This window comes from Anser cygnoides, chromosome 4, assembly GCF_040182565.1.
Source record: "Anser cygnoides isolate HZ-2024a breed goose chromosome 4, Taihu_goose_T2T_genome, whole genome shotgun sequence".
NCBI lineage: Eukaryota > Metazoa > Chordata > Aves > Anseriformes > Anatidae > Anser > Anser cygnoides.
Genome location: NC_089876.1, coordinates 29,606,186 through 29,621,811, shown reverse-complemented (window position 1 = coordinate 29,621,811; position 15,626 = coordinate 29,606,186). Strand labels below are relative to the sequence as shown.

Genomic DNA, 15,626 nt, shown 5'->3' with positions numbered 1-15,626 from the left:
ATACTCGGGGAAAAATTGTGCTGACAGAAACATATGCTTGCTTATGTTGCATTGTCTCTTTGCCAATTAAGATTGCTTTACTGTTCCTTTTTCCCATTCAAACCATGTTTATTATCATTATTATCTATTGACAGTTTCAGGTGACATTTTTCCTCCGGAAAACTTTAAATAAGCAAGCCAGTCCTCTTAGGTTTTCTTCTGAGTCAGGGGCAGAAACACCGGTAGTAGTAGCTGGGAAACAAAGAGAATGACACTTGCTCTTTTTCCTATGTGTATTTGGTTATGAAAAATAAATACGATGTTTCACATATCTTCCTGAGATGATGAAATGTGCTAAGAGGAAAAAAAAAACCACACTAGGAGAGGATCAGGAGCTAAAGTAAGCATAAATAAAATACTTGAAATATGAATAACTTACTAATTTTTCAGACTGAGTGTTTATGTTCCTGGCACACAAATAGTTACAGTTTGAGGCGTGCATGTGTACTTGTTTTTAAATTAAAGCAATCTAAACAAATTAAGTGAAACTTCAGCACCCATGGAGCTGTGTGGCAATTAGTCTTCCCTACTCTGAACACCAAAGGTTATTGTGTGGTTTCATGGTGTCACACTCAAATATCTCTCATTGGCTTCATTCTTCCAACTGTGTGCAACATGAAATTTTCCAGATACTTGGAAGAACAAAAATGCCATTTCCAGGATCATTCCCTTTCAGGATTTAGATGAAAAGATTTAGACGTAAGTGATGTACAGGTAATTGTGCCCTCAAGCATTCGTCATGCATCAAACATAATCAGAGAAGATGCTATTTGCAATTTACTTACGTGCTATACTGTGAGTGAGCTTTTGCTGCTCACTATCTATGAGTGTTAAAGTTTGCCTGGAGCAAGACTGAAGTAGAAACTTCACAGGACATTCTTAAAATGTTAGCTGCTAGCCTGTGGGAGGAAGAGTGGACCAGGTAGGAGCCTGGAGGCATCAGACTGTAGCAGTGCAAGAGTTTCTTTTGCTGCCTCATTAGTCACAGTGAGGAGACCTTTTAAACTTCCAGAATGGGTAAGGAATTAAGCTGCAACAATTCACAACGTATGAGAAACATCTCTTAATTGCAAAGAGGAGTATAAACACAGAGCCACTATCAAAAGAGTGTAACTTTGGAGAGAGTCCAAAGGGACCCCAACCCCGGACTGACTCCAGTTTAAAATTTTATGCATGCCAGGAATTTCCATTGATCTGAGGGCTATCCACTGTGACCAATTAATTAAAAGTCAATGGATACTAAGGTTTTCAGAAAAGAGCAATTTAAAGCAGATTGCATTGTTTGTTTCTTTTTACGAAGCATATATCCTTTGTATTTAAAAACTGTTAAAAAGTATTGTCTGTCCCCTGTAATCTTTTCTTGAGATGGGCTTTATGGCCTAAACTTCCTCTCCCTGAAGAGACTGTTTTTGCTTTAAATTCATGAGAACAAGGTCATGCTTAAATCAGTTTGGTGGGCATTGCATTTAAACGCAACTGCCTTTGCAATGTTGGCAGTTTGCAAGCATTATTTTCAGGGTTCTTTTTCTTTGCAGAGTGAAGATTCAGATGAAGATGAACCATGTGCAATAAGTGGCAAATGGACTTTTCAAAGGGACAGCAAGAGGTGGTCGAGGCTTGAGGAGTTCGATGTGTTCCCTCCAAAGCCAGACTTGAATACCTCCTCCCCAGAAGCTCCCCACCTTACAAACGCGGCAAGCCGTGAGAGCGTGCTCACAGACCTCAGCGAGCGGCAGGAGGTGGCTTCAATTCTCAGCATCAGCAGCACCAGCAGCCACCAACCAACCCTGCAGAGCGAGGCATCTACCACCAGGACAAATTCCGTTGTGAGCGTTTGTTCATCGAGCAATTTCGTAGCAAATGATGACTCATTCAGCAGCCTGCCCTCGCCCAGGGAGCTGAATAGCTTCAGCTTCAACACAAAAGCAAACGAGAAGAACACCAAATCTAAAACAAAGAGCCTGCTTAAGAGAATGGAGAGCCTGAAAATCAAGAGCTCTCACCATGGCAAGAACAAAGCTCCTTCAAAGCTTGGCCTTATTATTAGTGGGCCCATCCTGCAAGAGGGCATGGATGAAGATAAGCTGAAGCAACTTAACTGTGTGGAGATTTCTGCCCTCAATGGCAACCACATCAGCCTCCCCATGGTACGAAAAAGGAGCGTCTCCAATTCCACCCAGACAAGCAGCAGCAGCAGTCAGTCTGAGACGAGCAGTGCCGTCAGCACACCCAGCCCTGTCACGCGAACGCGCAGCCTCAGTGCGTACAATAAAAGGGTGGGCATGTACCTGGAAGGCTTTGACCCCTTCAACCAGTCAACCTTCAGTGATGTGATGGAGCAGAACTTCAAGAACAGGGGAAGCTTTGCAGAAGACACCGTGTTTTTTATCCCAGAAGATCATAAGCCCGGCACTTTTCCCAAAGCACTCTCCAATGGCAACTTCTCCCCAACAGAAAGCAATGCTTCCGTGAACTGGAGGACGGGGAGTTTCCATGGCCATGGCCATCTCACCCTCCGGAGGGAAAACAGTGGAGACAGCTCCAAAGAGCTGAGCATGGGAAAACGGCGCAACTCCGCTAGCTCATTGAGCAGCCGCCTGAGTATTTATGACAACGTGCCAGGCTCGATCCTGTATTCCAGTACGAGCGACTTGGCCGACCTTGAAAACGAGGACATATTCCCAGAGCTAGACGACATCCTGTACCATGTGAAAGGGATGCAGAGAATAGTAAACCAGTGGTCAGAGAAGTTCTCGGACGAAGGGGACTCTGACTCAGCGCTCGACTCCATCTCCCCCTGTCCTTCCTCCCCAAAGCAGATCCACCTCGATGTAGATAATGATCGAACAACACCGAGTGACCTTGACAGCACAGGGAATTCACTTAATGAAACAGAAGAGCCTTCAGGGATGCAGGACAGAAGGGACTCTGGGGTGGGCGCGTCTCTGACACGGTCCAGCAGGTGAGCTCATGAGTGCTGGGACTTGGGTTGGCCCCAGTAAGGCCTCCTCCAGACCCACTGGTTCTGCAGTAGCTGCACCACACTTGGTTAAGGCATTCCTGTAATAGAAATTAGGGCCACTGAAGCACACATGTGCCGTTCCCATCACTTCCAAAAACAATTATAGCCGAGGGAAGTATTTGTACAACACTTGTAGATAAGTGATTCCCACAATTCATAGCTATATGTTTATATGTTCAGCTCAAATCGTCACTGAAAAACAGCCTGCTCAGCAAGTCAGCGTTTGGAGCAATGTTAAGGCAGGTTTGGGGGATGGGAATTCTTCAAACCGAAATGGTGTGTGGGAGGGAGAAGGACCTCAAGTAGTGCTATTCACTTTTCAGATTGGCTAGGAAAGCCAGTGGAAGTATGGTCTGTTTTGTGTCAGTGTATAGTAAAAGCCTGGACTTTTAGACTGTCTCAAAAAATTGCACTTTCAGTAGCAGGCTGTTTCTTAATAGCATGCTAGGTCACTAACTCTGCAGGGAAGATGGGGCTTGTTTACTTTTTCTTGATCACTGTAGCACAGTGGGGGCTTGGGGGAGCTCCAGAGGCTTCCCAGTTTCTGTTGGGAGTTTCACCATGTATTTTATATTGTGAGTAGAGCATGGGGCTGAACTCTTTCTAGCGTTGTTTCCAGTTTTCCTTTAAAACTGGTGCAAATCATTTTGGGCCCAGTTTCTGCTGTCATTTAGTTGCCTACAGCTGCTTGTATAAACTTAATGGGACTTTTAGAAAAGCTTAGTTCCCGTTTGATGTGTCTTGAAATTTGAGGCCTTTTTTTTTCTTAATGGAGTTGTTTGATTCTGACTGACTTGATACTGGAAGGGTTTCTGGAAAAAAAAACAAAAGTTGTTGGAGCCCTCTGAGAATGTCTGATAGCACAAGGCCACGTAGGTCAGCTTGGAGTGCATGTTCCCATCGACACAGGTTGCAGGGAGTGAGGCGAATGTCTCAGTGACCTGTCCTTGCTCTGTTCCCTGTCATTTCTGCAGGCACAGGCTGAGGTGGCACAGCTTCCAGAGCTCCCACCGGCCCAGCCTCAGCTCGGCGTCTCTGCAGATCAACTGTCAGTCCGTGGCACAGATGAACCTGCTGCAGAAGTACTCGCTCCTCAAGTTAACCGCTCTGCTGGAGAAGTACACACCTTCCAACAAGCATGGTTTCAGCTGGTAAGGGCACAGTGCCAGGTGTAGACAGGCCATCTGTCCAAGCACAACAGTTTCACTAGTCCTAAGTAACTTCTGGAAACATGCAACAAATCCCTCCATCCCTCTTTTTTCCATATTTGCACTTCTTCCTCCAGCCTGCGCTGACAATGATTTGTGGTTTCTTAAGACAGTGCTAACTAACATCACTAACCCTTTATGTAAACGTAATCTCAGTAGGATTGAGGACTATGTTCAAGGAGGCATGTGAGGGAGTAAAAGCAATCATGTACAGGCCAGCTGGCCAGCTGTCTGTGTGGCAAGATGTCCACTATCTCTAGCAAAAGAAGGACAAGTGGTATATTGAGTGAGTTAGTGACTGGTGGCACAGAGCTCAGTAGATCTGAAGATGCTTCAGTTATTCTTAATTTTTTTGCATAGCTTTCTCTATGTAATCATGTCATTAAATAACATAGATGTCCTTTAGTTCTAGTGTCTTGTTATCCAACAACTATCTCCCCTCTTTAAAGGACTATAAATCCAGCACTATAAATCCAGTTAACTTGAAAAAAAAAAGGGGGGGGGCGGGAATGGAGGTTGGGAGAATCATTATTTTTTCTGTAGGCAGCAATATCTGCTCTGGCCAGGTGTTTGTAACTAAGTTGTTGTTTTGTTTGTTTGTTTGGATTTTGTTGGAAGAATGAAATAGAAAGCTCCTTTATTACTGTATCTGCAGTACAGCCTGTGTAACCTTCAGGATGCAAAAGACGCAATAAAATTTTTCTTCTCCCCACCACAGGCCAGCCTCCTCCCTTCCCCAGGAGTCATAGAGAGTATTTAGCTTCAGCATCAAAGTACCTCCTGTTCAAAGGCTGTTATTATGTCAGCCTTTCTAAATACAGAAGTTGTTTGTTCTGAAAGACAGAAATAAGTATTGACCAGTTATCCCTGCATGCTTCAGATTCTCGGTGGAGATCGCAATGTGTTTTTTCACATTCCATTGGCATGTTTTTTGACAAAGCAAGTATTATTCATGCATATATCAATAATGCCCTAAACTTAACTATATGGCAATACAAATTGGTTCTGTTTTCCTATGTAACAGATTAGTCAGCTGTAAATCTAATGCACTGTTTGTATAGCTGTACTGTATATATCGAAATGCTAAATAGGTCTCCCTGTTCTCCAGTGTTACTGTGTCCTACTAGCTGTTGTACCATACATTAGCTTTTTTCCTTGTTTAAGAAAATGATCTCAATATTTTCACATTTTAATAGCTTTTTTTCCTTTATGAAAGCAACACTTGGGGACCTAGGGGTAAATCATTCTTTTGTATTTAGTAACTTTTTCCTTGGAGTCAAAAGCAAATGGAAAGGCCTCTCATTGAAACTGGAGTGGGAGGTAGGGGTAACAACAGTAACTGCCTGACAAGGAGGGGGGTCCCTCAAAGGGGTTGTTTATAGAGCTGAAGTTTTTAGCTGACAATCTCAAATGTATTACATCAGTTTCCTGCTGTTATGCACACTGGTGGGTGGTGGACCCAGTTTGAGGACTTTGCAGAACAAGTAGTTGACATACAAAAGCTCATTGTTCAAATGCCCATCTTTCCTGAAACCTAAAGAAGCAGTGTTATAAGGGGTCACTGACCACAGGATTTATTTTGACTCCATTGCAGTTCGGTCTGGCTCCTGCAGTTTTTCCCTGTAGCTTTTGTCCTACTAATATTGATAGAGTAGCACCACATTAATAATTACAGGCAGCATACTGCTCTGAATGTTAAGCCTTTCTCTTAGAGAAACTGTTTTCTGTCCTCTCTCCCCTCCCATCCCTGAATGAATTAGCTTATTTATATTCTCACTACTTTTCATGTTATTCAGCATACTAAAATGTTTCACTTATTTTCACTTACTTCATGAGTTACTGGAAATCCATAAGACAAATGGTTGCCAGAGGTTTAATCTAATTTTGTCATTCCCTTTGCTTAAATAGGGCAGTACCAAAATTTATGAAAAGGATAAAGGTGCCAGACTATAAGGACCGAAACGTATTTGGAGTACCACTGCAAGTCAATGTTCAGCGCACTGGGCAGCCTCTTCCACAGAGCATTCAACAAGCCATGCGGTACCTTCGCAACCACTGCCTGGATCAGGTGGGTTTTGCTCCATTCTGATCCCATTCTCATTCAGTACTCGAAGCCCAGCCTTCCATTAAGATTTTTTGTTGTTGTTGTTTCTGGGTCAGATTGAAAAAGCAGACAGAACAAAATGAATAATTCAAGGAAAGCTTTCCATTAAATTAGCCATGAAATTAGAATTCATACATAAGAGGCTAAAGAACATACTTAGATTTCAATTTTGCTATACTGAATGTAAACGTGTTTACTTTTCCATATACAATTACACTTAGGTTGGACTGTTTAGGAAATCTGGAGTCAAATCAAGAATTCAGGCTTTACGTCAAATGAATGAGAGTTCAGCAGACAGCGTCAACTACGAAGGCCAGTCTGCTTACGATGTAGCAGACATGTTAAAGCAATTCTTCCGTGACCTACCTGAGCCCCTCATGACCAACAAACTCTCTGAAACCTTCTTACAGATATACCAGTGTAAGTACTGAGATTTCTAAAGCTAAATGGCTAATTGTCATTTGTGTAGCAAGGGTGAGAGTTTCTAACACCGCTCCTTTGGGCACTACGCATGTTGCATGTGTTGGTCTTTCTCTTTCTCTAGCAGCCATTATATTTCAGGCTGCCACATAAGGAACTGATTTTTGATATTCTGACTGTATAACAATTCATAGGACAGGACAAGTTCTTTTAATTTCACCTTTCCCTCAAGTTTGGGAGCAAATAAATCCTCCATCACTTGCTGTAGTTTCCTCTCTTCTTTGAGCATACTTGATACTACGGTTTGAAGATAAACTGTGTCTGATGTGGCTAAGTAGAGGGCTTGTGCAAACAGTATGTTCACAGAGTTTTGGACTTTTGAGGGGATTGAAATCCACTGAATAACTGAGGTGGGTTTTTTGTTTGTTTTTGGTTTAAAGAACAAGATTGCCAAAGGAATTGTATTTTCTTAAGATTCATATTATTCTATCTCTCACCACAACTTTTGAAAGCAACCTTTTAAGTTGAAAACTTTTCTGTTACTAGTTTTTAGCTACTTTACTGGTAGGTGCCATAAACAGAATGTGCTTAGAATAAATAACATCAAAACATGAATTTATCAACACACCTCAAAAGAAAGAATTCATGTTGCTGGGATGTCAGGTTCAACTCCAGCTAGGGATACATTCTCTATTGTGAGTTAGATAAATCAAGTTCTGTATACATGGTTATTTTGTGCTGGATCTTTCCAAACAAGTTGCCCTTCAAAAGTTTTTTATCTTTGTTTCATTAGGAATACCTACATGCTTTATAAAAGCACTTTATTAAACTGCCAAAGATGAATTAATGTTTGGTGACCAGAAAACCCCAAAGCTTTTTGAAATATTCATGGAGGTCCAAACTCATGCACTATGGGCACTTTGATCCTCTAATACCACCCCATGTATTCTTCCCATGGTAGCACAGCTACAACACAGTTTGATACAAAAATACTTTGTTTGAGCCATTACTGGTTTTGTGCCTTCCCTATGATGATGCAAATGCTCTATCCAGGAAATTCCTTCAGATCTCTGTAGGTGGAGGTGACAGTTTAAAATAAGAACATATGTACTGTTATTTCAGAGCACATTTTTTTGTTTGTTTGTTTCAATTCCCAAGAAAGTTTACGGAAAAAATGAATCAGACTCTCCACTTCCTTGCATATTAAACAGCAACTCTTTCTGATTTAGTGCCAGAAAAAGTTTGACACAGTATTGTAGAAGTATATTTTCCTTTCCCTTCCCTTCACAGCCGGTAGGTCTGAGGAATCCCCAGAGGTGGTCGGGAAGTATTATCTCTGTGCAAAGCAAAGAGCCTTAAAGCAGCTGTAAATTTTGCTTCCCTGCAAAGGACAAAATTTCTCTTTGCTTTAGAGTTATGCACCAGGCATGGAATTGCCCATACAAGGCTTAAATGTGCTTTGAGCTGAGTAAGGGGAGTGAGCAGAGAACTGTAGATTTCTGCTTAAAATTGCTTTCTAAACTCACTTGCCAGCCGTATGAAATTGCTGAAGCCCAAAGCAAATACCAGTTAAATATCTGGTTAGCAACGCATGTATTATGAGCCATGCAGCCAGGGCAGTGTGGTGCTAATGATGATATAAATGCTCCAGGAGTCAGACTCTCATGTTGTATTCAGGGATGGCCTGTTGGAAATCCCTTTATAAGAAGCAGATCTAGTCTGGGTTATTTCGCTATTTGTTCCCTTCAAGTTTGGAGGAGAAGGCCTTATATAAAGACACACGTCAAATTTTTCCAATGGATGTTTGTTGTTAGTAACCAAGGAGCTGTTTAATGGTATGGGGCTTCACAGCATTGACTTTCTTTTTCCACTGCATGACTTTGAATGATCTGCTCAATAAAGCAACCCTGTGTGTTTGGTAAAGCACTTTCTGGCTATTTTATGACATCATTGTTAAAAAGATCTGCTAGCCAATTTATTTAATTAATTCACCTCTTCTCAAATGCATTTGTTTTCAATTTCTTTGAAAGCCAAAGAATTTCTAAATTGGCTGGACTGTGTTTGCTTGTTCGCTGCCTGAATCCAGGATTCTGTCATTTTAGTGCAAGTAGCTGTTGAAATTAAATCTAAAATTAACTCTGGCCTAGGCACAACTTCTTCTTGCTTGCATTTCTTGTGAGGCAGGAAATAACTGAGGGCAGTTAAACTAGTGGGTTAAAAAAAATCCTTCATGTTTCCTACGAATGGTATGCATCCTGAAGGAAATCACTTCAAACTCAAGTCAAATATTTGAAGCTGGAGTTTGCTTTGGGATGTATTCATGCTGTGTGTGTGGAAAATCAATGGGCTGATGAGAGTATTACTAATATTATGCAGATGTGCCAAAGGATCAGCGTCTCCAGGCAATCAAGGCTGCCATTATGCTTTTACCTGATGAGAACAGGGAGGTCCTCCAGATTCTTCTCTATTTCCTGAGTGATGTCACAGCTGCAGTGAAGGAGAACCAGATGACACCAACAAACCTGGCGGTGTGCTTAGCACCTTCCCTCTTCCACTTAAACACTCTCAAAAGAGAGAATTCCTCCCCAAGGTACGTCTACAGAGAGCACAGCTCATTGCTGGTGGTCTTGTTGACTCTGCCACTTTTGATCCCATTGAACACTCAGAAGGCACCAGGTGCAGAATGGTTACGTGACCCCACTTTTTTAACAGATATGTTAAAATGTTAGCTCACAAAAGGGAAGGAATGGGGGGACTCCATAGAAGTTTAGTATGAGTAGCAAAAGAAGTCGGTAACAGCATGCCAAGATCTGGTCCCAAGCAGCACTGCTCTAAATCACCAGCAGCTTCTGGAATCCTACTGTTTTCTTACTAAATGTCTCTCTTGCTCTGTGTTGCATAACTGAATTTGTGTGTGTGTACGCTCTTCTTCCCTGTGAAGGGTGATGCAACGAAAACCAAGCCTGGGAAAACCTGATCAGAAAGACCTAAATGAAAATTTGGCTGCAACCCAAGGGCTAGCCCATATGATTGCTGAATGCAAGAAGCTCTTCCAGGTAAAACACGTATCTGCAAAACCGATGAATGCAATGTTGGCCAACATGACTTAGCTTTCCATTATACAGCAGACCTAGGAACGTCTCTTCATTTTAATAAAGAGTAGTATATGATAAATAGCTTTTTAAAAAAACTTTGCATCCTTATCTGAGTGCATGCATGAATTTGAAGTGGTGCCCAATTTGTTTTGTTGACACTGGCACTCAGAAGTCATGAAGAAGTTGTGGGGTCTGGGGCATTTTTGTGACATCCTAGCTACATTTGAAATGTGTGTTCAAACTTCTGTTGTGCAGCCATGAGGATCTGTGAGCTTCAGCTCTAATTACAAAGCAAGAAGCTATTTCCAAGAATTTCAGTGCTCGCTTTATACTTAAATTCCCAAGGGAAAGCAAGACTAGGCCACAAAAGCATCCTGAACGTGACACTATCAGACTGTTGGCTGAAGGCTCCATAACAACTAAAGCACGCTCCCTCTAGAGCCCAGCATGGAGAACCAGACAAGTCTGCATCCTGGTTTTCCTCACTGTCATCAAATCTTTTCAGCACCCACAACTGAAGGCATGCCTGTCTCTCTTCTTGCAGCTGACAGCTGGCCTCTCCTTCAGTCAGTCTGCAGGATAAGCTTTGCTATGGGAATGAGTCTGAGCTGTGGAGCAAAGAAGGGATACACCACAGAACAACTAAAAACCAAAAGACACATTGTAACTGAGGGACTAATCTGTGTCAAATCAAGGTCCCAAAGACACAAACTTTGGTATTTCTTCACATTGAGTGCTTGACCTGACAAATATATCTTTTAGAATACCATTTGCATACTAGCTCAGGTAACTTAGAGATGTAATTCCACAGGCATACCTACACATAAACATCTCTAGGCATCTCATTTTCTACCAGAGGATGTGACTACTGCCAACTTCAGAGTGAAGGAAGTAGGCAGTGAGCATCTTATCAACAGGAGAGTGCTGCAGTCTCAAGATGGTGTTTAAAAAAAAAAAAAAAAAGAAAGAATAGCTGCACGTTAAAGAGCTGCAGGTGCCCCACAGCTTGCAAAACTAGTGTACCCATCTTACAGTGACCGTGAAGCTGCTAGACTAACTCTGGGATTTGGGGAGAGAGCTGCAAGAGGATGATTTGTCCTTGTCACCCCTCAGATACCTGAAGAAATGAGCCGGGGCCGAAACTCGTACACGGAGCAGGACCTGCGTCCCCTCAGCCTGGAGGAGCTCAGGGGCAACAGCAGCACCACGGAGCCCTCCGACTACCACTGCTACCTCCAGGACTGCGTGGATGACTTGCTGAAGGAAATGAAGGAGAAGTTTAAAGGCTGGGTCAGCTGTTCCACCTCAGAGCAAGCAGAACTGGCCTACAAGAAGGTATGCATCCTGTAACACTGTCCACTACTCTGGTTTTTACCTTATCTTCCCTTAATGCAAGCCACCTTTAGATGTGCGATATTACAGAAGGATATTACACCTTTATTTTCTGGATAGATTTAAGAAAAAATAATGATCTTTTGACATAGTTGCGCACTGTCTAAAAACAACATGTCTTTCAGCAGTAGTCAGAAAACATGCATTGAATTGAGTTGTCGTGTTTATCCAGCCCAGGAATGCTCACTGCGTTGCATTTACACGCCCTCGCTCACTTGTGCAAAGCTTGACAGGCTAACTGAAGCCTCCAAGCACTTTTGTTATGCAGGCAGCAGGGATGAAGTTTCTCTGCTCTAATCTTCCCTTGATTCACAGTTCAGAGCTAGCAAAGGGAGAAGTGTTTCATTGAAATTTGAGCTAGGATATTTTAAAAAATTAATTTGGAAAATGAGGACATTTTTCTGCAGCATCACAATTTAATAGCGGTTCATGCTGGAGAACGTAACTATAATGTAAAAACCATTTGGAAGTCAGTGTGCAGATGCCTTTGGCTATTACGAAAACAACCTCAGTCTGAACTTACGACAGCCTTAGTACAATATATGTGTGTATTTGTGTGTGTATGTGTACGTGTATTTAATTTGCCGTTTTTATCCAATAATATAAAATACAAAGAAAATGCTGAACTGAGGACTCTGTGCTGATTTTCCCCAGGCATGTGAAGGTCCCCCACTCCGGTTATGGAAAACTACCATTGAAATTGCTGCCACACCAGAGGAAGTTTTAAATCGTTTACTTAAGGAGCAGCATCTTTGGGATGAAGATCTTATAGATTCAAAAGTAATTGAACCTTTGGACAGCCAGACAGATATCTACCAGTATGTCCAGAACAGCATGGCACCTCATCCAGCCAGGGACTTTGTAGTCTTAAGGTAAGACTTTTATATGCTGTAGTTTTAATATCTCCCCCCAGCAGCCTTGCTTACAGAATAGCAAGCAAGTTATGTAGGTAAAAATCTATTTATGCATGACTTGAAGTCTATTAGATGTTTGAATTCCTGTTTTTCAAAGATGAGACTTTTTTCTTCTTTTTTTCATAGAACATGGAGAACAAACTTTCCCAAAGGAGCTTGTGTGCTTTTAGCAACTTCAGTGGATCATGACCGTGCTCCAGTGGCAGGTGTCAGAGTCAATGTGCTCCTGTCTAGGTACCTGATTGAGCCCTGCGGGTCAGGAAAATCTAAGCTTACCTACATGTGCAGAATTGATTTAAGGTATGTATTTCCATTTTGTCCTTTTGTGATAGTAACTTGTCTTTTATAGTGCAAAATTTAGACAGTTCAGAAGGCTATAGCTTAGGCAGTAGTACATAGTTCTCAAATGCAAACACACAGGACTCTGAGATGTCATAAAATCATAGAATCATGGAATATCTGAGTCGGAAGGGACCCACAAGGATCAAAATTGCCTTCAGTGCATGTCTAACAATGAGGATGGTTTGTTACATTAGAAGCCCCCGATAACGTGTTCCACCACAGGTACTGGTGTGTAATCCCACCCCTTCGTCTGACAGATGTATTAGATGCAAGGACTTTCTAAGTTTAATGTTAGGTTAATGAAGCAGACCAAGTTCTCAAAAACTTCAAATAAATTTGCTGCAGTGAGGAAAAAGTTGGTTTTGAGCAAGTCTATGTATTATTAAGGCTGAGCTGAACAGTAAGCAGTAATAAAGAGATTTCCCAGTTGGGCATTTAACCAACTATATATCTATTTGATTCTAAGCTAATGCGTGCAATGTTACTGATACTTGTTCCTTTGCTACTTTTTCACCACCCATCAGGGGCCACATGCCAGACTGGTACACCAAGTCTTTTGGACACTTGTGTGCATCTGAAGTAGTTAAGATACGAGACTCTTTCACTCATCAGAGTCTTGAGAGCAAGGAAGTAAAATCCAGGTGACTACTGAAGAGGAACAGCCGTGCGCTCCACACCTCAGCAACACAGATGTTACCCAAAACTGAGGCTCATCTGCTGCAGACCATCTGAAAGTCATGTCATGAAGGGATGACAGCATGAGAACTTGACTGTGAGCATTACCATAGGACTGTGGCCATACCATACACTTTAAAGCTGCTTCCTGTCTGTGTAAGGCCTATAGTGTAGGCCTCGACTGGAATACATAGGAGGACTGTGCAAAGAAATAAGTATTGTACTATTAGATGGTTTGATTTGCTTCTGAGAAGCAAAATTCTTTAAATGCAAAATATATTATGAAATATGGTGAAGGCTCATCATTCCCATGTGAAATACTTAGCTTTATGTACATACCCATATCATTTTATTTGTAGTGCGTTGAGGGACTGGTGTATCCACTGGAATAGTTGGTACTCTTCAATGTGTTCTCACTGAGATAAGCAGAGAAAGGTTTGCACAGAGATTAAAGTGTGAATGAGTGTGTTGATGGTTGAAAGGATAGCAGAAGTTGAACTTGAAATGTGTCTGGTACACTGATAGGCAGCCAGGATGGATTTTAGTATACTGGATACAGTTGAACCTAGAATTTGACTCCTCCGTGGACCATGAGTTGCCATCCTTCCCATTTGCCAGTTCTGCATTTTCCTCAGCTCTAATGTTGTTAAAACCCCTACGCAGATGTTACAATAGGCTTGCTCTGGTTAGTGTTCACTCCTTATCCAGATGATCTTTTGGGAGTGATTAGCAATTCTATAGCAATTTTAAGTAAATATACTTTCAAGCAACACCGCAGCTTAGAACTGAAATGCTTATGCAATGGTCAAGAGAGCCAGTAATCTCAATTGTTATATTGCCTAAAAAATGTTTGTTGCTTTTACTCCTATCTGTGTTAACTATATGTGTTTTAATGAGCTTTTATGTATATTACTGTCTTCTAACACTCAAGAGGAAAAAGTAAACACTGGAGTCCTGGTGTTGGGATGTGGCAGGACTCCTGCAGCAGCAGGCAGAGTGTGGTGGGCAGGAAGGGAAGATTTGTAAGAGTTTGTTCCCTTTCTCTCTCTCCTGTGCTTGTTTCTCTATAAGCTGCACGTTAATGTGAACAGAACCTGAATGTTAGTAATTTGGAGGGTTGTATTTGGGGGCAGAGAGGAAGGTGGGACTTTTTTCTTGTTTTTGTTTGTTTTTAAACCCTTTGGGATGTTCTCCCCTCTGCGACAATCAAACTACATGAACTGTAGGAAGTCTTGAGGTCCTCTGGAAAGGTGTCTTTATGTAGGTTTTACTGTAAAGGTAAGGATTTGCGTTCGAGGTGCAGTATTAAGTGATAAATGTATTTTGTGGCTAGGGTATGAATGAGTTGCAAGATGGAATTTTGACTGAGACTTTGTTACCATTGTCAGTATTATTTTAAGCTTTTTGAAGAAGATTTTTTTTATTATGGCAAATAATGTAGTACTTCCAGTAACAATGTTCCTCATGAGTAGGAAAGCCTTGTATATTCTTCTACATCAAACACTTTTGAATTTGTAAAATTGTATGTTGTACATACCATTCTATTGTAAACATGTATACTTGCCCACAGTGTACTGTCAAACATAGATAAAGCATGATAAAGATTATTTAAAATATACCTGTATTTATACCTCAGATATTCTTTTTGGGTTTTTGTACCTCAAGTATGTTTTCTATTGTAAATGTGCTTTACATGACTATGATCTAAGTGAGAGAAAGGAAAATGTTTAACTTGCTATAGATGTCTGTACAGAATATACTCAATAAGTGCACTATTAAATGTTTAAAATTGGAGAAGTGTAATATTTTTATTTTTTTCTGCATCCTTCCGTCCCCTCTCATGTCTACAGCCTGTTTCTGAGAGCAGAACCAACACCCTCAGTGATTTCTCCAGTCTTACCTGCATCCCCAGCTTAGGCTCAAAGCCTGCAAAGGGCAGTTCACACCAATGGGAGTCACTTTGAGATGGCATAATAAGATGCTCTTAAGTGTTTTGACAAAGCACAAAGTTCCTTAAAACTTTAACGATGACGGGTTAAAGGGAAAACCTTCCTCGGTGAGACCCATTTGGGAAAGTTTGCTGTCTTCACATATCAAAAACTGACCTGCACCTATATCCAAACTTCTAGCCTGCTGCGTCTTTCCACAGTAGGCCTTTTGTACTTAATGAGCTGTAGGCACCAGGGTGCAGCTTCATGTGGGTCATTAACATGGCTAGCAAAGTACATCAAAATCATTTAAAAAGTAGCAATCAGTAACCTTAAAGGAACTGATATTTTTAAAGAAGAATGATGAATGAGAAAAGTATCTTTGATTTCAGAGAAGTCTGTTCTTTATTGGGGTGGTTCATGTTCTTTATCTGGCTTTTCATGGTTAGGAAAGGCACTTTGCTTGCTGTTGATTCTTTAGATACTG

The 15,626-nt window shown here is 41.4% G+C and overlaps 1 protein-coding gene across 8 annotated transcripts in view; it reads left to right on the top strand.

Annotated features, from left to right (window-relative positions):
* Positions 1-15,008, top strand: part of DLC1 (DLC1 Rho GTPase activating protein) — a 285,258-nt gene extending 270,250 nt beyond the window's left edge. For all 8 annotated transcript variants that reach the window (XM_013200625.3, XM_013200631.3, XM_066995930.1 and 5 more), the window contains 10 exons: positions 1,575-3,001; positions 4,036-4,212; positions 6,178-6,337; positions 6,595-6,793; positions 9,170-9,383; positions 9,735-9,849; positions 11,002-11,223; positions 11,935-12,152; positions 12,321-12,494; positions 13,061-15,008. In XM_013200625.3, the coding sequence (XP_013056079.1) occupies positions 1,575-3,001; positions 4,036-4,212; positions 6,178-6,337; positions 6,595-6,793; positions 9,170-9,383; positions 9,735-9,849; positions 11,002-11,223; positions 11,935-12,152; positions 12,321-12,494; positions 13,061-13,181 (3,027 nt within the window). In that variant the 3' untranslated portion in view covers positions 13,182-15,008. The remainder of the gene's footprint in view (positions 1-1,574; positions 3,002-4,035; positions 4,213-6,177; positions 6,338-6,594; positions 6,794-9,169; positions 9,384-9,734; positions 9,850-11,001; positions 11,224-11,934; positions 12,153-12,320; positions 12,495-13,060) is intronic.
* Positions 15,009-15,626: the final 618 nt, after the last annotated feature.